At 39.7% G+C, this 27,744-nt stretch overlaps 2 protein-coding genes across 2 annotated transcripts in view; one reads left to right on the plus strand and one right to left on the minus strand.

The window, feature by feature from the left end:
- RUNX2 (RUNX family transcription factor 2) overlaps positions 1 to 27,744 on the minus strand; it is a 147,085-nt gene that overhangs the window by 92,297 nt on the left and 27,044 nt on the right. The window lies entirely within an intron of this gene.
- The window catches only part of SUPT3H (SPT3 homolog, SAGA and STAGA complex component), a 254,085-nt gene continuing 241,908 nt past the window's right edge, over positions 15,568 to 27,744 (plus strand). Inside the window, exons 1-2 of the mRNA XM_058800983.1 lie at positions 15,568 to 15,675; positions 25,929 to 26,023. Coding sequence (XP_058656966.1) covers positions 25,929 to 26,023 — 95 coding nt within the window. The 5' untranslated portion in view covers positions 15,568 to 15,675. The remainder of the gene's footprint in view (positions 15,676 to 25,928; positions 26,024 to 27,744) is intronic.

A 27,744-nucleotide genomic window follows, 5' to 3' on the forward strand; every position in this document is an offset into this window, starting at 1 on the left:
TAAAATAAAATAAAAAGTTAATTAGGATAAACTAAAATAAGTTATTGGAAGCTACCAGTTTAAGGTCACTTAAAATAGTCCAGAGTTATTTATAATGTCAAAATAAAATTTTCCACTGAGTGCCCTAACAAAGTTTCAGGTATCTGGCACAGCTGATTTTCAGTCTCCATGCAAAAATATCTTTCTGCTGAACATTTACACATTTAACAGGAACTTGCTACAGTCTGGAACAGATCACGGCTCAGAGTTCTAGAATTTTATTTAAATGGTTATGGACAAATTAATAAAAGTACCAGTAATGTTTATGGACCTACATAAAAGCTGGATGGGATTTTTCAGAAGAAGTCATTCATGTTATGATATATATAATCTGGAACGTTGGCTTGGATTTGGCTGGAATGGAGAGCAACCCTGCTGCTCGGCTTTCCTCGGGTTTTATTTCAGAACTTCTCGGAATTTTAGCACTGGTTGCAAAATGGGTCATATTTTAAGATCTTAGGGAATTGTAGGAGGTTGGTGAAAAAATGTGCTTGCGCTGCAAGTTGTATCTTAACAAACACCTTCAGATCCACTTTATAGTATTGAGTTTTCATTAGTATGGCTGTGCTTGCTGCAATTTATATTGTCTTTTAGCTTTTTCACTTTTAACTGTGTTATGAATACAGCCATAATTAGACTGCTTTTGGACAAAAAGGTAATGTTTTAAAGAGCACTGAGTTTGTTTACCATCACATTTCTAAAACACAGGCCCAGTATGCTCCTGTTGTAAGTACTGAGTGCTAAAGATGAAAAATAATTATCAGATATGGAAGATTCTAACCTGGATGATGTTCCCTAAATAAATAGTTTCGATGCCAGTTTGCTGGGCTGGAATGTGCTGCAAAATATGATGAATACAGAATTTATTTTGAGCCTCTCTGTGTATGTAAATAGCCTTTGTGAAACGGGAATAAATGAATGGGTTCACTGGGTTTGTTGTTGTATTTGATATTTTTAGCCAGGGCGACTACATCAATGTCAGCAATTATTACTATAGTGAAAGAATTGCCAATATTCTTGTTTCCAACATCTACCTTCCTCAAGTTTTTTATTCACTTATGAAAGTGTGCATCGAGCCAAAATATGTGAACTTAAGTAAACTTAATGCTAGAGCAGGTTTTGCCCGAACTTCCATTGATTTCAATAGGGGCGAGATAAGCTCCAGTGTCTCTTGGCAGCGCTTTACTTTCGCTTTGGTTGGAAGTTGACTGTTTGCCCAGCTATTCTTTGCTTTTTCTTAAGTATGACAAATAGTAACTCCAGATTAGCACGTTATTCGGTCTGCTAAGTAGGCGTGTGGTAATGAGTTCTGTAACTGCAGCATTCTTACTCAGACTGTGGACTGCCATGGTTTGTTTAACTACTGTATCCCTGCCCCACTGGTTTGCAGCCCAGATAAAAGAAGATTCTTTGTGTCCTGAAATTAGTTGAAGCATTTAATATTTCAGCATCATGCACTGCTTTTTAGCATTTATAGTCCCTGATACAAACAAAAGCATAAAGATCTGAAAAAAAAAAAAAAAAAGAATGAGAGAATTTTACTTTCCCCCCAGCATTTTCAGTAGGAAATGAGGACTGAGAGCTGAGACTCTTGTGCTCTGTCTCATGATCTGATGCTGAATGTTCTGGGATCTCAGACAAGACTTTAAGCAAGTTTTCCTTCAGTATAGAATGCAGCCCTAACTGCTATCCGTATATATTTTGAGATAGAAAAATATGTATATAAATTCTGAGAGGTCCAAAGATTAGCAGGGCTTGGCACCCAATAATACCAAGAAAAAAATTTGGAAATCTGGTAGGAAACCTGCCCTGTCCCTGCTGAAAAACTGTTGGCTTTTCCACAGCACCCAGCAAAACACGGGCTGTACAAACAACAAAGTTTACTGCTCCTGAATTTTTCCTAAATGATATATTTTCTGCTTCTCTTAAGCAGGGACTGCAAGCCTATGGTGTGGGTCTTGCTGCAGAGTTCTCTCATTTCCCTCCCTGTCTGCAGCCTCTTATGCCCCATTGGGACTGCACGTATTTCAGCGAGGTTTAAAGCAGCAAATGACAATGTCATCATCATGAGGAGCAAGAAATGTCGGCCTGCTTGTCATCTTCTAACAGTTGGAAAGAGAAAGTATGACCTGTGCTTGCTGGCACTAAAAACCTGAACCTGTAGTAGGATTAGAAAATGTATCGCCTGTCTTTCTCCAATATTTTTTTTTATTGCAAAAATGCAAACCAAAAATTAGCTTTAGGAAGTTGCTAGGGTTCTCATAGTCAGGGGAAAATTGTCGTTTTTCACAGAAAGACCAACTTTGTCTCTTTCCATGAATTCTCCTTCCAGCTTCAGTTTAACTAATTTCAGAGTGAGGAAAAGGTTTTGTTATTTTTCCCCTTGGATGAATTCAGGTGAAATCAGTATATTGTGTTAGAGATATAAAGGCAAAAAACTGATAACGTAATTTTTTTTCCTTATTTCAACCTTTGCAAAAGCAGCATGAGCCAGAAACTGGTTATTTATTCTGTTGACCTTAGTGAAAACTGGTTCTCTTGACTAACTGTGGGGAAAGTGGGTGGTATAGCTGTAATTAAAAAGTGTTTATACCTCTGGAACCTTACAGAGTCCCTAAATTTGCATGCTGTATTTTAAAAGTCTAATGAAGTGCTCTCTGGCCAGATACAAGCTCCATAAAGCTCACGCAGGAGATACTACAAGATGTAAATCAGTCTTAAGTGGGAGAGGGGTTTTTAGTGTTTCTAACCACAAGCACAGCACCAGGTCCTTGCATTTACTCTCTCAGTGTTGCAATGGTGACAATTCCCATTGTAAATCTATTTCCAATAGCATGGATGGCGGGAAAAAAATTTCTTTGTTAATAACACAAGACTCAAGGCTGAAGTATTAGAAAAACACTGAATAGTGACAGGCTGGTTCTAAAAAGGATGAAAACAGACAACTATGAAAGAGATAGTGCAGTCTACAGGAGTGAAATAGAAGGAAGCATATGGTAAGGGCAAATATTAAACAAGCATAATGGGCAAAGAAAACTAACATTTTAAGGACCATAACAACTTTTTTTTGCCTTTTCTTTCCTGAAAATTCACACAGGCCAGACCAAGCCATCAAGAATAATCATGGTGTGACGTAATGTAATCCTGAAAATGCTGAGCATACATCTCAGCAGAAATGTGTGTGTGCCCCACATCAGGTGTGGCCTTCAGCCCCTGAGTGTGGGGCAATCCCTCACGTCAATTGTGGAATTGGCAGCCAAGTCACAGGAGACAACAGTGCCAGTCCCAAAACAAGCCATAAGGACAGGTGACAAAACATTAGACATCACAGGAATGATTCTCTCTAGTAATAGAAGACAAAGATCTGGCAGAAAAAATGGTATAGGTGAAGCTGCCAGCGGTATCTGCAGCTAAACTTGTCTACCACTTTCCAGTATAAGACCTTGTTTTCACTCACATAATGTTGCCAATTTTTAGCTGTTCAGGATGATCTTTTCAATCCTCAGTCTGCCTCAAGCTGAATTTTTTGGAAACTTGCAGCAGAAATACTTTTGCTACTTCTATGATCGGCATTAAGAGAAAACACATTGTTTCACAACATTTTAAGATTTCAGCCCAGTATCTATTTCAGAGCTGGGATGGGAAGCTTTACTGAGTAGGAGAGGAATAAGGAGGAAAAAGTAGATAAGTTCCTTTTGTTGTCCCTGACCAAAAGGATCCACCCGAACTCGGCTGAGTTAGAAGCTGCTGAAAATTGTTGAGGTTTTTCTTGCGCGTGCTCAGTACAGATGGAGGAGTTGGCAGCTGAATTCTCCAAAGCCTCCATGGCAGCACTGGGCTTGCTAGACTGGATTGGATCTGTAGTCAGTCAAGTCTGACCAATATTGCCCCTGACAGTAGGCTGCACTGTTTTAGAGAAAAGGATAAGAAACTCTTGAATCAGCAGATAGATCTGGGATCTATTCCTCCTTTAAGGTCTCATCCTAGTTAATAGTAGCTTAGTAAAAATATAATCAGAATGACTGTCAGCAGTTCAATTTTAAATTGTGTCTTTTAGAAGTCTATAATTCAACCATAAAAATTCCTTACAGGCTGAAATCTGGTTTATACTCTTAGTTCAGAAGTCAAAGTTCTCTACAGATTTTTTTCAGTAGTCTAATTTGAAATGATAGAAAAAATAGTTATGTACAAATTCTAGACATTTCTTTCACAACACACTTCATCATTCAGCTATGATAAGCATGGTAAGTTCTAAACTATTTATTTCAAATGCTTGTCTGGCCCTAGAAAGATCAAGAATAATTAAAATCTTCGCCATTAACAGTAGACATTCAAATGTGAACAAGGTTCTCTGACCTTGGGATATTAGGAGCATTATGAGATTAGGAGCTGATGTGATGTAATACCAAAACCTGTTATTCTAGTTTACTATATAAATATTTATATAGTTTATTAAATGCACATATTGAAAAGCAAGGGAGAATCCTCTGTCTTCTCACAAAACTCAACACAAAGACAGTCACTAAGATGTTCTTCTATCTGAAATATAAGAATGACATAACCTGGAAGTATTCAGGAGGAACAAGCAAGAGGTCCTCAGAGGGGGCAAAGCAGATGCAACACCTTTCTTGGAAGACCACAGCAGCTCTCATTACTACCAAGCTTCCCTTTGTAGTAGAGAAGATAGAGGAGCTCTTCCCATCCCTGGAATGCTTTCAAAGATCCTGTGCTTGGCACCCTGAGGTTAGCGCGATTTTTTGAGCAGATAAAAGCCCGTTACATGAAAAGGCAGATTCCACCCTCCTTTTTTTTTTCTTTCTCTTTTTTTTTTTTTTTCTTTTTAAAAAAATTGTTAAGAAAAGAGAGAAAATGCTTATTCTGTCTGCAGTTCCACTGATTTCAATGGGAGCCTTCATGGAATAAGGTACTGCTTCCTGTAAGAGAAGCAGAGGCAAGATTTCAGCTGACTTGCTGCTTCCAGTCACTCACCTTATCCTTTCATATTTCCATGTCCAAATGTCCATCTTGGTGAAGAGCATGTTAAGTCTTTCAGATCATTATTTCCACTATATTTTAGAGAGCTGGAATAATTTGTATTTTTAGGCATGAAAAAACCATCTTCCACTGTTTCTGACAATTGAAGAACATGGACTGAGGGAAGCAGAGGAAAGCTCTATTTACTAAACACCACATGTAGATCACCACTGATAGTTTTTCTAACAAATTTATGACCTGTGTGGAGTAAATAAACTCCATTTTTGGTGAAGAATCTGCAGCCAATCATTCATGCTTTCTTAGAGACATTACTGTTCATGTTGCTTTTATGTGGAAGCCTACAGTAAAGGGTGATGTTATGTCTAAAATAGACAGTTGGCAGCTAAAAATGTAAAAAAAAGCTTTTTCTAACATTATTTATCATGAGATTCTTGCTGGATTTTGGCACATTTACTCTGGTTCAGGAAAGAAAGAAAAGATAATGATAGGACAATTATAATTCTTGTAACTAATGTGTTATCTTCATGCATGCACTTGCAGGCCCAGCTCCATTTACTGGCAAGTTATGGCATTTTACACATCTGAAATAAACAGAGCTCTCAGTGTGTTCAGAATGTTTAGTAAGTCTAAAAGCTGTTTGCTCTGTATCTCAGGGTAAATGAGAATGGGACAGACACTGCTTCTCCTGGTTGCCCATCCTGTATTCCCATCATCATGCTCCTTTCATGCTCCCCTTCCTCTCCCCATTTTATGTTCTGCATCCAATAGAGACAATTTATTATAACTATTTAAGGCAGTCATGAAAACTAAGTGAGAAGAAGAAGTGAGAAGAAGAAGTAAGAAGAAGGTTTACCATGTTTACAGAAATATGTGTTTCTCATGTACAAGTAACTCAGTGGCCTTCAGCTCTCCCCCTCTTGATTTACATTGGTGTGAAAGGGGAACTGGGCTGTTATTTAGTCTACCTGATTTAACAGATACACACAATGTGTTTGCTTATTTTCTTCTATCATATATGAAATTATCAATGCAAACTTCATTAATTCCACATTCCACAGCAAAAGTATTTTGAATTTAAAATGAATAAGTGCCTTTCTGAGTGATAATCCTTTGTCCTTAACTCACCCCAGTGTACTTCAGCATATGGGGCCTGTAATGTTACTGGGGCTCTGCCTTCTCTAGAAGAATGACCTGTTTTTCATGAGGGATGTCAAAAATAGTTTTCCACCCTCAGATCCATTCAAGTACTAGTAAAAGTAGCTGCCTCACTGGTGTGGAAAAGGTCAGGTAAGTTTATTGCTAACATAGGCCTATTGAGGGCTGCATGGGATTTGCCTTGGAGTGTACAGAAGAATTTGTTACAATAAGTGTTGAACTCACTGACTTTGCCCACAGTGGATGAGCAGTAGTTTTCAACCCTGCTCCAAGATGTTTGGAGAGGGGGTGGGCGTTTTGACAGCAGCTGTCAAAAACATCTTGTTTCTCTGGGGCAGGTACATGCCTACCAAAATATCCACGCTCTAAAAGGCCTGAATCAGTAAACCTGGGATAGTGCAAAGTCCCCTTTGACAGCATGGCCTGAGAATTTCTGTGCTGGTGTACACTTGCAGGATGTCAGATGATGAGCAGGACTTTTAATGTGCAGTCCCTTATCATCTACAGCAATACAGAATTGAAGGCTATAAGCCAATTGCCAAAGATTATGCTAATTTAAAGAACAGTCAGTGGAAGAAAATACCCATGCTGTAAGTAAGTGATCAGAGCTCTCACCATGTGAGGCTGCTGACATAATAAATAATGCTGAATTTTGCAGGCTCTTCACACACTGTGCACACTTCTGAGCCATGTGAAAAAACATAAGAAACTATTTTGCCAAACTAGACTGGGTCGGGTATCTTTATTTCTTAGATGTTCATTAATAATTGACCAGTTCTGTGGAAGCATCATAGTATAATCCATAAGAAGTGGATTGTACAAGAGGTTTTCTTTTTCTATGGCATTTATTTTTGCAATTACGCAAAGAATAAGCTGGCATTTGAGGAAGGAAACTGAAGCAGAAGTTATTTTTCAAGTGGATAAAAGAAGATGCTATTTTGTACAGAACAACTTCTAGTTGACCTTTGCAATAAATGCCATAAAATACTATTTTGGCCACAAATGGAGCAACATTTTTAGAAGGATTAATGTTTAATCTGTCTGTCTGTCTGTCTGTGCAGGATTTTAAAAAGGCTGGAGGAAGTCCACTTTCACTTAAAATTGCATCTGAAAAACTTTAAAACTGTGCAAGATCTTTCTCTGCTGTGCTGGATGCCATTAGCATTAGCATATTACCACAGAAAAGGAATCAAAGGTAGACAGTGAAATTCATAAGAAATCTTCCAAAAGCCTTCTATCCCTCAAAAACTTTAATTCCCAACAAGATCCTGACTGCCACAAAACCCACTAAAATATATGAACTGTTCAGTAGGCTCACAGAGTTGATAACAGTCTGAGTGGTTTTTGATAATGATAAAATGCAAAGCTATGTTAGACTGGAGAGAGCAATTTTTGAAGAATTTTGAAATCCTGAAGAAATTTCAGAGGGGTCAATTACTACACTTGTGGGATTTTTTTCTTTCTTTTGAGTTGAGATTTTTTTTAGTCATTGTCACTTTTTTTTTGGCATTGGTAGAGGTTTCTGTCACACTGCATGTCCTGTCACACAATATTGCATGAGTACCATGCAGCCATTTCATGTCTTTCCTAGCCCTGGATGGTAGATGAATGTAAACCTTAAAAGCAAACAAATAAAAAAGACCAAAAACAAACCCTCAAAAATCTAAATACTTTACAAATACTTTTAAAAGTAGGGATAAAAGAGGTAGCTAGCATAGGGAAAGAATCTCTCCTGATTCAAGAGCTCTGTTTGGCACTCTGTAGACATTTCCCAGTAAAAATGCTTTAGCTGATCCCAGCTGTAATACTGGCTCATTGAAAGGTTGACTGGGTATGTCCTTTGGCTGATCTGAACTCACTGTGTATAGTTTAAAATCAACATCCTGACTTTTTCATAATTTAAAAACCGTATCTAAATCATTAGTGTAAGTGTATTTTAAAATGGCTCTGTATTTTCCATCATGATACTGAGTTGAAGCTGGCAGAATGGAAATTGGAGAGCAGTTGCAAAGAAATAAAAAAGTATCCTGCTCTGCTTCTCAGCTACGGGAATGACCACAGCTGCCAGAGAAGCACCTTATACAAAAGGAAGACTGTCTGGGGAAGAGGTAAGGATATTCTCAGGACCTCTGTTGAAAGCAGTAGTTCTTATCCAAAAGAAAGATGGAAATATGGAATTGTACCCTTCCTTTAAAACCAGGTCTTGCTGCTTTCCTGTGTGTTACAGATCACACGTTATTTTACATTGGAAGCTTGGTGCTAAAATCTAAAACCTAAGGGCCAAGTTCTGCCCTTAGATACACATGCACCAGTCCAATGAGCTCAAAGAGAGCTGTGTTCATATGTTTAGCAATGGAATTTGGCCCTAAATATTTAAATATTTATTCAGAGGGAAAAAAAAAAATCTTCTCTGATATATTTGTATCTCATATCTAATGTACACAGATTACCACCACTGGGCACCCACCCTGAGAAGAAGTGTTAGAGAACCATAAACTCAGCGTTCTACCTGCTCTGCCTGGTCAAATAACATGAATTTGTTTCAGAACATTAAGGAAATTAAATCTTTAGCAACCTGTGGCTGATGTTATTTATTCTGCAGCCCAGTAGTAATTTGATGCAAATTGCTGGCACTATTCCTACATCTCAAGAAATTACTGTTTTGAATGGACTGATTCTGGAAACTTTCATTATAGGTATATGCAATCCAAAAGGAACTCATGTCCTTTGCTTGTATTTTTTTCTGCAGAAGAAAGCTCAGTGTTCTGTCTAATTCTCGCCTTCCAAAGGCTTATGATTGGAGTCCATAATAATTAACCATGTCATATGGAAATGGTTAATCTGAGATCCCACCTGCTCTCCCTGGCAAATGACCCAGATGTGTTTTTGCTAAGGATACAAAGGATTCAGAAACCTGCAAATTTTCCTCAAGCAATATAATACTCCAATTTGTATATCTCATGTTAAAGTGAAAAGTAACTATATATAACTGCTATTTTCCTTGGACAAATGACAGCTAAAGGAGAGCTGAGTTCCAGGTTCAGACACCTAAATTTGGTTGACTAAAAGTAACTGTTTATATTTATGCTAGCTATTTAAGCTACCATGATGCTCAATAGTGACCTAAGGCTCAATTCACTTGCCTAAAATTAAGCTTCCAATGCCATTACAGCTGCCTTGGGCTACCTAAAAAATCGCCATGGATCTGGCACATCTGAGTCAGGATCTGTGTGAGGTGCTTTGGAAAGGCAGGTGGAGGGAAACATCATAGCCCAGAGGACTTGACACAGGATAGCTGAGCTCAGCCCTCACGAATGCAATCAGTGGCTTCTACAGAGCACATCTCGTGGCCAAACAGAGCTCTGCCTTTGGAGGAACTGGTTTCTTGCCCGTGTTGACCATGGCGACTGGTTTCCATTGAAACCTACTCCTGATATGGTAGTTGCCAGAGTAAATCCTGGTTTTAGGGTAATCAGTGTGCTGCCAGTTCAGTCTGGCTTGCCCTACCTTGGTTGTGCATTTTGTGCAGTGATTCCAGTGAAATGCTGGCAGGCAGGACAGCCAGAGTGATGGGCAGGTGTGATTATAGGGGTGGTGAGTTTCTCTTGATGTTGTGCTTCAGGGAGCTCCTTGAGATCCATTTGGACATCTAGCCAACCCTGCTACCTGCCCCTTAGCTAGAGGAGTCTCTGGATACTAAGAGTTGGCTCTTTACATTCCTTGGGAGAATTGGCACTTCATCTGCTTTTACTGCTCTCATTTTTAGGTGACAAGGATATCCAGCATATTGCTGGAGATCTCTTTTCAAAGCTGCATTTTTTCTGGGCACAGTCAGTTTCATAAGAAAGACTCTTCACCAAATCTCACTTTCTTTTAGAGTCTTTTTTTCTGGAGCTCTCTAACCAGAGACGTCATACTTGAATATTTCTGGCTATAGAGGTGCAATGCATGACGTTGCCAAAATGCTGTGACCTCTGTGGTAAGAACAACAGCATTAATAATCATTAATAATCATGGCCAGTTGGGCCTTCTACCCAGCTCTTGCCTCAGTATTAAGAAGGTGAGTTAAAAGTGATGCAGAAACTAGAAATTCTTCCCTGCTACAAATTGTGTTTTTGGTTTGCTCTGTGGTTATCTTGGTTGAGATCAAACCTCAAGCATTACTTCAGATAACATACAACTATTAGCATGTGCTTCCTTGATTGTGTGTGGCAACTCCCAGCCCCATTTGTGGAAGCCATGGTTTTGAAAAAGGCACAGCAAACAAGTACTATTTAAGGCATAGTCTTAGTTAGGGCAGCTGACTGGACAGGCTGGAGGAGTCAGTGGCTGGGAAAAGGGCCCCTCTCAAGTAGTTTTTCTTCAAGTGCATTGATTCAGATCAGTTGGGAACAAAACCCTGCTTTTATCTTGTTTTATGTTTAATTCATATGCTGCTTACTTAAGGGCGTGCCTATGGGGCAGGCTTCTGAGAGAAGTGTTAATGCATGTCCAAAATGGCTACTACAGATTGGAGATCTTGGTCACAACTGGATTACACAAAACAAAGCTCTGTCCTCAAGATCACGGTGCTGCCTAATTCCATCTCTCCAGGTCTTTAACTTCCAGCCATTGGAATTGCCTCAAATCCATTTTGGCACGGAATACATAATTATTTTCATATTGTGCTAGTCTACTCTCCTGCTTTCATCCCCATGAGCCAGGAGTGAACAAGAGTTGGCAACTTTATACTCAACTATTATATTGCAGAGTACACTTTAATCAGCACCCTAATAAATAGCACACCCAATTAATTGGGATATTTGCCAGCAAACCAATTCCTTTCCCTGTGCTTCAGTGGCTGTAAATGATGGATAAACAGCATTCTTGCTGTTGTCTGCGAGCATATTTGTTGTAATTAACAGGTACGAGTTGGTCTTTTCTGGCATATGTTTCCTCAGTAAGTTGCTCCCTTTTTAGTAGGCTCCCTGCTCCATGCAGTTACTAAAAATAAATAACAGATTTCCCTTTCAGTATTTGCTGAAATCAAGGCAGCTCTTTTGTATTTTAAAGGAAAAAAAAAAGTAATCTATCCATTACATTGCTATATGGTTTTGACATTAACAGTAATAATTTAATTAGCACATTTCTTCTTTAATTATTATGGTAAAGAAGTTTTTGCCACACCATGGAATAATTTACAATAAAGGAGGGATTTCTGCTGCAGCTCTCTACCTTTTCTGACCAGGGGTTGCACGGTGGTTGGCTTTAAACTGGTATTTCCTTGAGAAGGATCCTCAGAAGTACAATCTATTTTAATAAACTGGTATATGCTATGATTTACAGTAGACATGTGACAATTTCTCTTATTTGGACACCCTTTGCCAAAAAAGCAAACAAAAATGAACACAGTAAACTTTTTTAATCCTTGCATTCCTCACAGATTGCTTTAGTGGCAACTGAAAAAAAAAAATTGGAAGTAAATGAATATGAAAAGGGAAATGGTACTGGAGAAATCTCAACAAGGGACCTTAAAAACCAGGATGGCTATGGATCAGCAAAGGGTAGAAACATTTGTGTAGTTGAAGGAGAACATAATTTGTGGGTTATCTGAAAAAAAAAAATTGTCCGGGTTGGCATTTACTTTGACTTGTTGGCAGGAGGAAAAGAAACCGCCCTGTACCACTGCATAAGGTTCCTTATTAGTTGTGGCTTCTGCAGAGGCTCCATCTCCTCTTTGGAGCATGGAGGATTTCTTTCATTACATAATCTGGAATTTTTATTTTTTTTTACATAGATTGAATTTTTTTTTCTCCTGTGTGTGCAAATTCTCTTTGCCCCAATGCTTCTATACTGAGGAATGCAAGCGTCTAGAGTAACAATGGTTCATTTTCCTTTAATGACTTTGTCGACAGGATGGAGACATTTTTGTGGTGTGATGAATTCACTCGGTCTCCCGTTGTGTTTTCTCCACATGCTTTGGAAACTCTCTCTCTCCCTGAGAATTGTGGCCATCCACTCCAGCAAGAGCTTCATTACTTTATATTCATTGTATTTAAATGACACCCCAGTGGTACTGACCTCCTGGGATGATTGATGTAAATTATATGCTATGTAGGGGGAAAATAAAATCTTTTTCTGACTTTTTATGTTCTGCAGAGAAATAAAAAGTGAAAACAAATGACAGAGAAAATCAGGCCTATTCAAAGTGAAACTTTGTAAGCATTATGGTTTGAGCAGACTCCAGTTTGTGAAAGTGCTGAGACAGTTCATAATGACCTCATGATCTGAAAGGTGACCTGAGAAGGGGGAAACAATTTTGTATGTGACCTTTTTCAGTTCTGTATAATACATAACAAAAACTTCATAATTTTTTTTTCCTCTTTGCAAGTATTGTAAGAATTCAGACCTAAGCAGAGAAGAGCCTCTGCATTTTTACCAGCTAGACAAAGGCACAGTACTAGGACACCTCAGTGCTCTTTCCTCTTCTCTTCCAGCAGATTTTCTTGTATCGACTTTTTGTAGCCAGTAGGTATCTGTCTTGTTCAATTATTCTGCCAGAAGTTATTACCTATAGAAGTGGCAACAGGGGGAATGTTCTCTCATCAGCCCAGGTCATCATTGGGCAGGAGCTTCAATCCCTCATGAACAGGTAACCTGCTGTGCAGGCGAAAGGGTTCTGCACAGCAACACAATTTGTCAGGAAATGTTTCTGTCAGTGCTTTTTCAGGCACCTCACCAAGTCACACTGCCTCTATCCAAGCTCCTGGAAGTTATGCAGCTCACACTGGACATGCTCAACCATATTATCCCAGAAATTCTGGTATTAAAATTACCATATGGAACTGGCATAGTAATTTCTCTGTTTTTTCTATGTTCTTATATTATTCTGTCTTATCAATTCTGAGATATATAAAGATATGCATAGAAATGTCAGTAATATCTTGCCTTGCCTCCCTCAGTTTAATGTAAGGTTCTGACAAATCACAGAATTTGGCTACAAACTCGAGTTGCCTCGAGTTTTTCTGCAGTACTTTTCATACCCTGACAGAATGTTTTGATTCTCCTTTTTGCCAGGAAAATGCTTATTGATAATCCCACTTTGGCTGGGGTTGCCCAGATATTTTAAAATGTATAACAGGAAGGAACTGTTCAGGCCATCCTCCTCACAGCAACAACTTAAAACTTTGCTGTGCAGGCAAGAATCAGCAGAGTGAGGCCTCATTCTCCAGGATAATATCTTGGTGTTTTGCCCTGTTGCTGTCAGTGCTCAGGCTGGTATCAGCTTTGCTTCCATAATGGTAAGCAGCAGAAGGGAGAAGGGAGAGGGGCTGGCAGCACTCAGCAGCGAGTTGCAGAATCACCTCGGCTTTCTGAGGCTGATGTGGGAGGTGGGAACAGGGAGGAAGCAACGCAGAGGGGACTGACAGAATGTTTATATGAAGTAGCAAGAAGGACTGGGAGTGAGTGGTAGCCAAAAAAAAAAAAAAAAAGAAGTAAGGGCAGCAGAAGTCAGCTAAGGGAAAAAGAAAATAAGATTACTTTCTACTAAACTGGAATTCAGATGGTCCCTAGAGTGTTAAGATCACTGCAGTGGTTGCCAGAGCTTTCTTCTTCCTCCTTTTCTTATCCAGACCCCCAAAGAAGTAAAATGCTGAGATTTACATAAAATCACAAAGTCTCTGAGTTGTCAGTTTCTTAGAATGCGTCCTAGTAAAATGATATGAATAGTGCTTGGTGAGCAGGCAGGAATTTGAATTAAAAAAGGACTAAGGAGGGCAAAGTAAAAGAGCATAACTTTTGAAGTTATACACCCCACAAACTTTTGAGAAAAGTAAGATTTTTTTTTAAGCACTAATAATTACTCCATTTACCTCCCGTGTTCCCATATATTAGTTCCACTTTATTCCATGGCACACATCAGCCTGTCTCCCAACAAACCTGCATGTGACGAGCAGAATGACAAAACTAAACTCACAGAAGCCTATGATTAGGAGGTGTCCAAGGAAGAAAAGGTTGAAAGGAAGAAAGGTGGGTTAATGCTCCAGCTCACCTAGTCATGCCCTTCCCCATCAACCTGTTGAGCTAGCAAGATACAGGAAGAAGAAAGTCACCATTGCCAGGAATCAAGAGGAAAACATGGGTATGTAAGCACACCAATGCACTGAATCAGCGCAGCAAAGAACAGAATATTTCAGCTGGAAGGAACCTACAACAATCATCCAGTCCAATTGCTGACCATGTCAGGACTGACCCAAAGTTAATGATACTGTCCCAATGCCTCTTATACACTGAGAGAAGCAGACCATCAACCACCTCTTCATAAGCCTGTTCCAGGGTCTGGCCACTCTCTCAATAAAGGAATGCTTCCTAATGTCCAGCCTAAATCTCCCTGGCTCAGCTTTGATCTATTAATGCCATGGCTGAAATAGTACAACTGGGTATTGCTGTAGCAGGATCCATTGGTGTTTCCAAGGGTAAAGATGAGCGCAGGTCGCTGTTGTTTGCACTGCTATTTTTGAACACCTGTACAAGGATGTGGCTGCTGAGATGAGGGTGTGCTGGCACCTGTGCTGAGATCAGACACCTGTGTACACCCACAGCTGTCTCTCCCAAAAATCCCCTGGCTTTTTGGACTCACACCAGCCCTGAAGGCCCTTCCTGCTGCCCTCCAGCAATGCCTGGGGCTGAAGGGGAAGGAAAAGGTGGTCATGGCCTATGAGGCAGCACATGCAACACCATCCCTTGAGGTGTTTAAGGGAAGATTGGATGTGGCGCTGAGGGAAATGGCCTGGCTCACAAGGTGGTGACTGGTGCATAGGTTGGACTCTACAGTCTCAGAGGTCTTTTCCAACCTAACTGATTGTGTTATTCACAGGACCACAAAATTGTTAGGGTTGGAAGGGACCTATGGAGACCATCCAGGTGACACACGAACGCGTTCAATTGGGTTTGAAATGTCTCCAGAGAGGGGCAATGCACAAAATCCCCGGGCAGCCCGCTCCACTGCTGTGTCACCCTCAACGCAAATAAGTTCTTACTCATATCTAGGTGGAACTTGTGTTTCATTTTACAGCCACTTCTCCTCGTCCTGTCGCTGGGCACCACTGTAAAGGGCCTGGCACCATCCTCCTGGCACCCCCCTTTGAGATATTCACACGCACCAACAGTAACCCGGGCGAGCGGCGGGCCGAGGGGTACGGCAGCGGCGGGGGCGGGAGGAAGCGGCGGCAGCGGCGGCAGCCCCGCCTCGCCCCGGCTCCTCCCCGCGCCCTGGGAGGCGCCGCCGCCCCCGCCTCCATCTGCGGGGCGGCCGCTGTGGCGGAACCAGCTCCTCCCCGGCGCGGGCGGCGCCATTTTACCCCCCCCCCCCCCCCCCCCCCCTCCCTCCCTCAGCGGCCGTGGCGGTGGAGGCGGGCGGGGGGAACAGCGCGAAGCCGTCGCCGCTTTTCCGTCCCTCTCGTTTCTCGCCTCGGTCCAGGCAGCGCGTGGAGGGGAAGGACCGAGGTTCAGTGCCTGCCCCTCGCTTTCCCCTCTCGGCTGTCCGCACACGGGGTGGGGGGACCGGGCACCACAAGCTGCTCCCACCTTCCTTCCATCCTTCCTCCCCTGCACATCTCAGCCTCCTCATCCATCCATCCCCAGGGGTGAGCCTTTGAGTGAGTCACCAGAGAGAGCACGCAATTAGAGAGTGTGTTGCTATTAATTAACTTAGCGAGGCTGCTCGTTGTTGGGGCCTTCAGGAGCATTAGCGGGGCGGTTCCCGCCCGCGGTACCTGCGGGGCGGGGGCGCGGGGGGCCCGGGGGCGCGGCGTTTGCTGGTGGCCATCAGTGTTACCTTGGACCTTGCCCCGTCCTGTTCGCTTTGTCGTCTTGCAACTAATCCAGGAGGTGTTCCTAGGACTTTTAAAATATAATTTTTAAAAATACTCTTTAAAATTATGTGACAGCTTGGCCTGCAGTACACTGTGTACTGCTGGGTGTTGTTAATTTCTTCGTGCCACTCCAATGTTGTGAAATGTGACTAGTTGGTAAATTTCACTTAGAGGAAATGGATTTTGTTTATTTTGCCTGAACAGGTGTGATTCTCTAACTGGAATCCTGTGATACTCCTTATTTGGAGTTGTATGCATTTGGCTGCTCATTCTTGATGAGAAATTTTGGATGCATACATTGCTGCCATAGCTTAATGGTTTTCCTCATATGCCAGAATTTTCTCATAAGGTCTATAGTGTTCCTTATAGAAAGTATTAGTCTTTACAGAAATTACTGGGAAATGCTAAAAGCCTAGGAGTGACAGTCCAGAAGATTATTTCTCTGTGTTAACTATAAGTGATTTTTCCACTTTAGAATATTTTTATATTTCCTGTTTACTGATCAACTTCTTCTAAGTTCCTAGAAATTGCACAAATGGATGATTTGCAGTCAATGACTGCAAAGCACATATACATGCAAAATATATATTACTGTGTTTGTGAAATGGGAGCAGGAACCTGATGTTGCAGACAGTGCAAGTTTGCTGTATGGCATTAGTGTTAGTGATTTATTATAAGACACTTGATTTCCTACTAGTGAATCTGCTTCAAGGTTTGCAGCCGTGTTGGTGTTTTGCTAAAATTTTCTTTTGAAGTGTTTTATGTAACTCCCACATCAATCTCTTTCTTGGTACAGGCCTGGCTTTCCCTTTGGCTTAAGGCAGCAGTCCTTACTTGGCAGGATGCAGTGCAGCCACCCTCTCTCCCATTTTGCATATCTTTCTTCACTGTTGGCCAGATCCAAGTGGTGTGGAAGGCAGTGTCAGTCCTTTTGTTGACTTTGGTGGACTTTACACAGGCTCCTATTTGCATGTTACTAATATACAAATCATATTTGTTTTTAGTTTGGTTCCTTTTTATCCTGTGTGTTGTTGCTCTGTAGGTGCGAATGTTGATGGCCAGAAGTAGCATTTCCAACTGTAACAGGATAAAATTAAGTGTTTCTGAAAGCCCTATCTCTGCTTGTGGAAGTTTAAAAAAGTTAGTTTTCAGTTAGATAAAGAGATTCTTAGTTATGATGATTCTGAAGAAAAGCTTGAGGTCTAACCAGAATCTGCTGAAACTGCAGGAGGAAAAAGCTCAAAGTTGTGTCTCTGAGAAGTAAACAAGAAATCCTTTAGTGGCATTTAACTTGTGATTTTTAAATCTATGGATTTGAAGACTTTTTTTTTAAGGTTTCACAGGATTCTGTGGCTTTAGAGCCTCTAACTGTCATAACCAGCTGAATGACTCTCCTGGGCTCAGTTCTGGGTAGCACAAAACTGTTTGAGAGTTGATTAGTCAATTAGTAGCTTGTCAGCATAAGCAAACTGTAATTTAGCAGGCTACAAGGGTTTTAAGAATTGCTTGCATACAACAGCGTAGAGCAGCATTGTTCAGGTCGTTGGTGCTGTTCTGCCGTGATGCCCTCGGGCAGTGAGACCAGCTAGACGGTGTCTTTCTAGGTCATCACTCACTGCAAGGGTGTTCTAAGGCAGCAGGCCAAACCCAGGCAGCCTAATTATACCGTAGAAAATAACTGAGTTAATGCTCTTGTTGCAGTTGTGAAATACCCAAATGTGCAGATAGACAAGCATGTAAAGAAAAGGAAATTTGTTAGGCCTATGTTCTCATGGAACCATGCAGTGGTGACTCAGTTACAAGCTTATCTGGAGTGATCAAAAAAAAATCTGCCTGTCAAAGGTACTGAAAATGGCATTGGTTTGATCTGCTATCTGTATTTCAGGTACTTGGCATTCCTAGTGCTATGTGGAGTAATTATTAATTTTAAGTAATCGTAGTAAGTGTTGTTTTGCAAGCTATCACAGGTGAAATTTCTATTTATAAATAATCTTTGGCTTTTCTTTAGCCCTGTATTTTGCATATGTTTGAAGTATCGAGTTTGATTACAATCAGACTTTCATAGAGTCAGCTGCAAAGTTTATAGTTCACACAGCTCCTTAAGCCATCACAGAAGTAGCAGTAATGGATAAAAGGGGCCAAGAGCTTGGAAGATGTGATTTCCAATAGACTTTTGCTGAAATGTAGGCTTTTTTACTTGAAATGTCACTCAAACATATGATTTTTTAAGGCATTTAATAGTGAAGAGCTCTATTGATAATTCTTCTCATTTCTCCCAGGTATACCTCAGTACTGAGCTTAATGCTTATTTCTGAGTAAATAAGAATGCATTTTAGCAGGAACTTTCTGGATATCATATGTGACAATAACATCTCTGAAGGGGGTTGGGTGGCCTGAATGTTACATGTTTTTAGACCAACTTCTAAAGATCTGATTTTCATGCTTTGGCCTATATTAAAGCCATGGCTGTTTTTCCTGTAGTTTTACTTGAATTAAGTGTTGAATAGATGAACAACAGTGGAAGTAGATGTTTTCTCCTCCAGAGAATTTATAGGGACAAGCACTGATTTCTGCAACAAGAACAGCCCTACAATAAGAATTGGAATATATTTTTTTATAATCTTAGCTATAGATTTGGCTGCTCATTCTTGATGAGGAATTTTAGATACATATGTTAATGCCATAACTTGATCATATTTCTGATATGCTAGAATATTCAATTAAGGTCAGGGTGGACCTATATTATGAAATGATTTTAATTGTATATCACATGGTGAATCAAACACAGCTCAGGGTGATATGAGAGGAGAAGGGTTGATGTAATCAGTGTGATAGGTTGGGAAGATGCCATTTTAAAAGGAGGTGAAGGTTTAGACAGAAAGTTATACCAAGGAAAATGCAGTTTAAAGGTAATGAAAACTTGGTTATGCTTCACAGAAAATCCACCTCTGTTAGTAAACCCTTAAATTTTAATTTACTTTAAATGGAACTAAAGACAGATGGGGACCCATGCACACTAAAGGAGTTGCTTGCTGGCCAGAGAGCAGTGAAACATATTGATGGGGCTAACCTGACCTCTGCATATTAATACAGGAATGCTTTACTCGTCAGAAAAAGCAAAATACTGAGCAAGTCGTAATTGGGCCTTGTTCATCCTTACATGCTGACCTGTGAGCACAGCTTGGGTTTGCTTCACTGAAAATCACCAGTGGCTCCCATGGGGAGGTCATGACCACTGAATTGCATCTCTATACAATTATTAAATCATTCATATAGAATGTTTGCAATACCAGTGTATTAAGAAAAAACAACTGTAAGTTGAAATAAATACAGGGTTATAGGAGTCAGATTCTGGAAGCTGTGAGAACTTGGCTGTTGGTTTCAGGTTGTTTGGTCTTTACACTGTTTTCTTAAATCATTTTTAGGAAGGAAGGAAAAAGTCATTTGTGCCTAATTTGCAGTGCTATTAACTGCCAGTGTGGCACAAAGCTCTGCAAAAAAGTGTGCACATTCAGTTCAGAGGGAGGTGGGTGTATATATTAGATTCATTTTGCCTGCTTCCTTGTTAAAAACAAATGTGTGACTTCTAGAGAAGGACAGAGCTCTGATGAGACTGGAGTTGGAAACTCTGGGAAGTGTTTGTAAACACCTCCAGATGGGAAGGCAGAGCTCTCTCATGTAAAATTCTTCTCTGTATTTCCCAGTCTCAAATAAAACAGTCACATCTGTGTATTAGTATTCTTTCAGCAGTCCAGACCATTCTGTGGTCTGGTTCAGAAGAAGCTTTAAGTAATTGTCATGTCTAACATGGGGATGGACAAATAATAGCTTCAAGTATGAAGACATGCTGAGTCATTTTGAGTAAAACACAGCAGTTGTTGCACACAGTGGAGTCAGAAGGTTTTATTTTAATCTGAGGTTGGTTGAGTGACTTTTCTTTCCTTGCTAAGTCAGTGAGAAAGTTGTGCTTGTTTACTGCTTTCATGTAAGTAAAAGTAATGCACAAGGACACCAGGAAGGATTATTTTATCTTAAGGGATGTTGAACAGGACAGTTCTAAAGATAAAATCATCAGGATATGTGTTATTCTTTGGATGAAAATCCACACCTACGTGTATTAGAAGATTTTTTTTTTTAACCTGTTGCTATCAGCCATGCATGTTTCTTCTCTAACTTCTACATGGGAATGAATGATTTAATTGCCTTTTAAATGGCCAGGGGAAATTATGTTCAGTTGTGTTCCTTGTATTTGTGTGGGCTTTCCAAGCATGTTCTGTTCCAAGAGGGTGTCATGGTTAAAGATGAGATGCTTATTTGTCTGGGTGGTGAAAGCTGGGCTGTGCATTGACAGCTATAAGATGAATTTTTCTTTCTGGTATTCAGTTTAAAATAAAACTACCCTAAGAATCTGGTCTATCAAGTAATAAATGGAAGCAGCAGCAGCAGATGTAATGTGTTATCCTTAGAATGAATAGTGCATGCATTCTGCTTTGTGGTACTTTGTTAATTAATTAAAAATGAAAGAAAGCTGAGATTGCAGCCTGAGCTTTGAACAATATTCATATGTGCAGACCTGGTGCAGATGTGTCCCTGCCTGACCACAGGTTGTTTTTAATCCTGTATTTGGCCTGGCTGTTCCCTGGAAGTTTATGTCTTTATCTGCTTGGCTTTTTAAGATGCTGTGCTTAGAGAATATCAAAGTTATTCATCCTATTTCCTGTAAGTAAAAACATTTCTTCTTTGTTGCCCATAAAGCTGGTAGTTTTGACCTGAACAGGTTAGAGGATGATAAAGTAATTTCACTGTATACTATCAGCATTATTTTGTTAATCCTAGATCACACATGCACTGTGCTTATCTGAGACCCTTTAGAGTATTTCTAGTTCTAGCCTGCTTGAACAGCTCAGGAGTACTAAAGGATTTCACACTTTGTGTTTTAATTTTCAGTTAATTTGTGCTGCTGGGAGAGTGGGTAACAAGCAAAACAGTATATGTGCTCTTGCATTTGGTTATGGGGTATTGGGTGTTTTTTAACTTTCTCTTATTTTTTATAAGAGTTTTGAGCATACACTCAGCCAGTCTTGCATGTGTTCAGCAGGGTTATGGTGTGTTTTTGTTTTTTAAAAGAAGAGCAGTAACAAAAATCTGTATTTCCTGTAGTTAATTAAGTTCTTACATCTCCAGTCCTGGAAGACTCTTATCCTATACCCTCTTGTCAGCTGGTGAGGCCATGAAATACTCAGTGGTAACAGACTAGTTGATCTAATTACTCTGAAGTAGAGGGTGTGGAAACAAAGGCATTAATTTTGATTTTGTGTTAATTCTTAGTTATATTGTTTTTTCTTTCCTTCTTGTTTTGTTTGACTTTATAGAAATGAAAATTTGTCAGTCTTTAAATTTTTGCATGGTTTTAGGTTATATGGAAATGTATTTATGAAAAGACTGATGTGATAACCATGTTAGATGTATGCTTGATGAATTAGATCATTGTAATGGTAACTTCTACTCTGTGTTATTCAGTGTAAAATTTTTTGCAGAGATGCTGCTACTTTTTTGTGATCCTGCACTTTCTTTAGCCTATAAACAGATATCAGAGAGAATCCACAAATTCACATTTGTTTTAAACTGACCCAATGCAAATTTAGATTTTTTTTTTCCCTATGGTGAAGTGAAAACTGTATTACTATTAACTTTTGCTCTTCCTGAGTGAGTTTAGATCAGTTTAGATCAGCTGTCAGTCTGTCTGTTAGAGGACTGTCCTGTGGTGACTGTCTGGGTGCATCTTTCTCCTCGATCTTCGGTGACATTTCAGCCGTGGGGATTGGTGGAAGTGTCTGAGTAGTGTCTCAAAAGCCTTGACTGAGTCTCTGCTGTTCAGCCTGGAGAAGGGGAGACCTCACAGCACCTTCCAGTACCTAAAGGGGCTCCAAGAGAGCTGGAGAGGGTGTGCAGTGATGGGACCAGGGGGAACGGCTTGAAGCTGAAACGGGGGTTAAGATCAGACAAAGAGAAGTCCTTTGTTGTGAGGGTGGTGAGGCACTGGAACAGAGGAGTGGTGTCAGCCCTGTCTCTGGAAGTGTCCAAGGCCAGCTTGGATGGGACCCTCAGCAATGTGAAAAAAGATGTCCCTGTACAAGGCAGGGGGTTTTTATATATGCATTTACATGTTAATATAGGATATTGCCTAAGTGTATAACCTTTACATCATCTTTTAGGAGCACTTGAATTCCAATTTTTATGTCTCTGAGCTGGGTCTTGAATGAATACATGGGTTATACAGATCACTTACTGATTGTAGGAAGTTAGTGTAAATTAATATTGCTTGGTGGCTTCAGAGTGGATATGAATATGAAGGAGGGTTATGAAACAGAAATCTACCCAGGTATCTTACTGTGGTGAGAGGGATGGGCCTAAACCTGATGAGAAATGACTTAAAATTTGTTTCCCTCAACTGATAATTTATGTTCTGCTGATTCATATGGAACAAATGTTTTCTGTTATGACTCTTCAATGTAAAAGACATAGAGATTACAGTAGATGCTTTTAAACATTTATGTTAGTGTTTATATATACCTTTGAATGTGTGTATTTTACTATGCATTTGGTTGCAATGTTTTACTTAGGAGAAAAGTATTTATAAAAGCTGAGCCTACTTGAATAGGAGCTCAAAATTACCAGTCCAAATAGTGTTAATCAGAAGTTATCTTCTTGCTAGAGTTCATGATTAAAATGCAGCACATTGAAATAATCTGTGACTTAATCTGAACATCTGAATTCATTTTATAGAATATGGCAAACAGCTGCATTTCAGTTTGGAGCTAAAACAAATACAGTATATCGACCCATTGAAGATCACTGTAGGCTTTTCAGTTTCATGATAGCTGTACTTACTGAAGAAAATTTATTTGAGAGCGCTTCTGCTTTTGAATTATCTTTTATTTTATTTTATTTTATTTTTTTTTAATGTCCGGAAGAAAGGAAATAGAACATATGGAGGATGGGGCTTTGATGTGTAAAGAAGTTAATTATCTAAACCATCAAACAAAATGTGGGCTGTGGAAGTAATTATTGTAAAGGGTCTGATGAAGCCTGACAAGCTGTTGGTTTTTTATGTCAAGAAAATGCTGTACACCTGCTTGATTTGAAAGTTAAATTGTTTGGTTGCAGTAGGAGGACTCAAGTTTGTAGTGAAGCAGTAGCTGATAAGCTTTCAAGCCACTGAGATGTAAAGTCTTCAAATTTTTTTAATTGAACTGTTCTTGTCCACTTGGAAGGCAGGAAGCTAAGAAGGGATTTGCTCTAGAATAGGACATGCACAAATCACAGGTCGTGTGCTGTGAGGAGGCAGCTGTGGAATTGGGCCCCATGGTTTTTCGGAATTTTGTGAGAATGTTTCATAAATTAGCAGAACAAAACCTCATAGATAAAGCACAATCTCTCTCATGGATGTTAAAAGAAAATAGTTATATGCTTCAAGTGATGTAATTAGTTTTAAAAAGCTCTAAATTAAAAAAAAAAACCCTCCTTAAATCTTTGAACATTATTCACTTTTTAATGAATACACTGTTGTCTATTTAGGAATATTGGTACTGTGGTATTGAATATAAAAATATAGCTACTAAAATTAATCCTAATTGCTCCCAATGAAGTGATGGTCAATCAAATACTTATAAATTTCTAAATCTTTAGGCTGTTTCTGCTATGGTGAGTACAGAGACAGCTTCATCTTAACTCTCTTCCATGGATATATGGAGCTTTTCTATAAATACTGGCACCTTTCTTTGTTAAAGAGGGTTTTTACTTGTTTTTTATTTTTTAAATTCACGAATTTACTGACTGTTTAGGTTAGATGACTGGTAACTGCTGATTATGGCAGGATCCTGACAACAGTTTAGCCTTGTGTGTAACTACTCATGTGATTAAAATCAGACTTGAGTGGGAGTAAACTTGCGATTCAAGTTACACATGTGCGTAAGTGCTTGCAGGATGGAGGACCTAAATTAGAATCTGCCTGAAGATGAACTGAAGTCTGATAATCTACATGAAAGCATTAATAAAAAAATTAAACTTATGACACCAAGCTGGGTGGGGTAGGGAGGCTGTACAAAGGGATCTGGAAGGGCTAGATTAATTGACCAAGGCCAGTTTTATGAGGTTCAACAAGTTCAAGTGCTGGATGCTGTATTAAATAACAATAACCTGGTGCAGTGCTGCAGACTGGGGCAGAGTGGCTGAAAAGCTGCTCAGTTTTGAAAGGACCTGGGGGTGCTGGTCAACAGCAGCTGAGCTGGAGCCAGCTGTGCCCAGGTGGCCAAGAAAGCCAAAGGCACTTGGGCTGTACCAGCCATGGAGTGGCAGCAGGGCCAGGGCAGTGACTGTCCCCTGAGCTGGGCACTGCTGAGGTCACCTCCAGGGCTGGGCCCAGTTCTGGCCCCTCAGTTCCAGAGGGACATTGAGGGGCTGGAGCGTGTGCAGGGAAGGGAACAGAGCTGGGGAAGGCTCTGGAGCACAGGTCTGAGGAGGAGCAGCTGAGGGAGCTGGAAAGGGGCTCAGCCTGGAGAAAAGGAGGCTCAGGGGGGACCTTGTGGCTCTGCACAGCTCCTGACAGGAGGGGACAGCCAGGTGGGGTTCTGCTTTTCTCTTGTGTACAAAGCTGTGGGAGGAGAGGAAACAGCCTCAAATCGTGCCAAGGGAGGTTCAGATATTGGGAAAAGCTTCTTCACAGAAAGGGTGGTCAAACATTGGAACCGACTGCCCTGGGAAGTGGTAGAGTGGATTTCTATTCTAGAAAACAATCTTATCCTTTGAAATTTGAAATGGAGAGATATAGAATCTCTTACAGAACAGCAAGCTATAGCAGTATAAAGTTTTTATGGTCACTACTACTAATATGCAAGAAATGAGCAGTACAACTCAGCTGATAGTAGTGTGTAGCAAACTGGAAGACTAAGAAATATAGAGAGAATAAATTTTGTTTATCAGGGGACTTACACAGTATGAGGTTTGTATTAATTTTTTTGAAGGGAAAATTTTTTTCTCCCGTGTCCATATTAATGGCATTTTCCATAATATTTAGCTTAGTCAGTCCATTAGTAAATTTAATTATTTTTTAAAATTAAATAGCTCAAAGCCATTTGATGCAGAGACCCTGTAGCCACACGCTGCTACAATTTGACTTGTGTATTATTAAAGAGGAAAATGTAGATTTATTAATTACTTCATAGAATATAAGGAAAATTGTCCTGGATTTGCTTTGGAGTTCTTGAACGAGATATTTATATAGAAAAGCTGTAAAATACTTTGTGTAAAGATACTACCTTCAGAGCTATGAGTACTTTGATGGTGGTTGGGTCTCACTCTGTCTAATGCATTTCTGTTTTAAGAATTTGTGTGTGTGTAGGAGGTGTTTTATAATGGAAGTTTCTGATCTCTGTGCTCGTAAAGTTTTAGCTGGCTTTTTGTGAGAATCACTTTGGCCTTGTTGGAGATGGTGTGGGTATGATGTACTGGTGGTTAGGATATGCAGGAATATAAGAGGATGATTGGGCAACAGAAATTCTGGTGTCTGGGAATACCATCTATTCCAGAGAAGTGGTGTTTTTATTTTAATGCTTTTAAACATTGGTACTTTTTAGGATACTTCTAAATCGTTATTTTAGAAATAGTATGTTTCCAGTACTTTGGTTACAGTAAACATCAACTCAGGCTTTCTGTTGCCTCACATAGGCTTCTTTTTTTGCATGCAGACCCTTTACGTTCCACGTTACTCCAAGTATTTTTTCTTCCTCTTAAATACCTAGTGTGAAGCATACATCTCTTGCATGTGTGCTCTCTTGGAAATGAAATACAAGTATTGTAACTGGTGTTATTTCTTTGTTTGCCCAGATGAGCAGCACCGTGGCCAGCCCGATGTCGGCAGTTGCCTCTTCAAGCAGTGGAAGAAGATCAACAAGCTTTACACTTGAATTGCAGAGTATGATGTGAGTACTCAGTCAAACTATCTGGCAGCATCTGCATTGTATATTCATCTTTTAGCTGATGTCTTAGAATGTGTGAGTAAGGGTGATGGAGGGAAGAAGAACAGGTGTTAGTGATGGAGCTGTTAGTGTTTTACTTCTGATTTGTAAAACATTCAGAGATGACTTGAGTAAATAAAAACCACATCCTCTATTGAAAGGAGAGTAAATGCTGCTGAATAAAGAAATGTTTTTTTAATATTTGCTTTAGAAGTCTTTGGAGTCCTGTATTTCTCAGCCCTTCATCAAAGAAAGCGAGATTTCCTGTTGTCATAGATATGTTTTTAAATAAATACTTTTTATTAACATCCTTCAGTGCTAATACAGAGAGATAAATTGCTGAGGTCATAATATTGATGATGAAATTATGATATGGAATGCTTATAAATAACTGGGGTTTGCCAGACAGGAAGTAAATTTGTTAGAAAAAGAAGTTATTCTTTCAAATGAACACTGGATTCTCAGAAACACAGGTTCAAGCTGTGATATTATATGATTTTGTAATTTGGTGGTGAGAGTAAAAGCTGTGCTGCTTCTAGTCATGTGTTGTAGGTTTGCCTTTGCTGTTGTATAACAATTTCTCACCTGATTTACTGCATGGGCAGTAGATACATAAGGAGTTACTTGTCTCCATTTAAATTCTACAAAGAGTTCCCTTTGCAAAAGTGAAAGATGCAATTTGTTTTCATGTAAGTGTTTTGAGATCACTGGATTGTTGTCTGATGGATGATGAGACCTTCCACTGAGAGTATTTTTCAGTATAATGTAAATAGGAGTGTTGCCTTGTGCATTGAATCTTGCAATATAGATGAGTACATTGTGACAGACCCAGTGTTCTACTGTATTCAGTTTTCTTTGGATAGAGTAATATTACTGCACTCTCTTCTTCAAGAGAATTCTGTTTGCAAATTCTTCACATCTATTGAGGTCACCTATTCTGAAAAATACAACTATTGTTCTTGGTTGAGAAAAACAACTGTAACTGTATATAAAAAACAAAACTTCAGAGTCAAATCCTGTGCATCAGTTTGGATCAGTATCTGGGAAGCCTGCATTTTATTGGATTGTGGACTTCCTGATAAAGTGTTTTGAAACTCCCCTTCCCCGCCAGTGTACACACGATTCTGTCAGAATGTAGAAGTTATTGTTGGCCATATAAATGGAAGGAATAGATATTTTCCTTTTGCTTCAGAACTGGTGCAGTTATCCTTTGAAAGCTGTGCAAACAGATCATCTGTGCTCCAGAGTAACATATTTCACAGCTTCATTAAACTAGTAGGAACTGAGGAAATTCCTTGACTGCAGTGAGCACATTGAAACTTAAATTTTTATTGTTTGCTGTGGAAAAAAAGAGCACACTTTTGAAAATGATGATAGAGTGCCAGGGATGAACCATGCAGAAAAAAAAAGACAACTGTTTCCTTTGGCCAGGGCCATAAAATGAAGTTATGCCTTTAAAAGAACTTTCTGTGCTCTGACAGAAGCTGACGTTTTTTATAAACGATGTGATTTAGGAAGTTACGGATTCTCCCATTTAGGCAATTTATAACAGATTCTTGCTGACATCTTAAGATCCTGGGAAATAGCTAAGACTGGAGCAATGCAGTGCAAAAAAGGTAACATCTTCTTAAAGAAAAGAAAATAGAGGCTATTTCTGCCTAATTTCTTATTGTCAAGAGAATATA

The sequence above is a fragment of the Ammospiza caudacuta genome, chromosome 3 (assembly GCF_027887145.1).
Source record: "Ammospiza caudacuta isolate bAmmCau1 chromosome 3, bAmmCau1.pri, whole genome shotgun sequence".
Lineage (NCBI taxonomy): Eukaryota > Metazoa > Chordata > Aves > Passeriformes > Passerellidae > Ammospiza > Ammospiza caudacuta.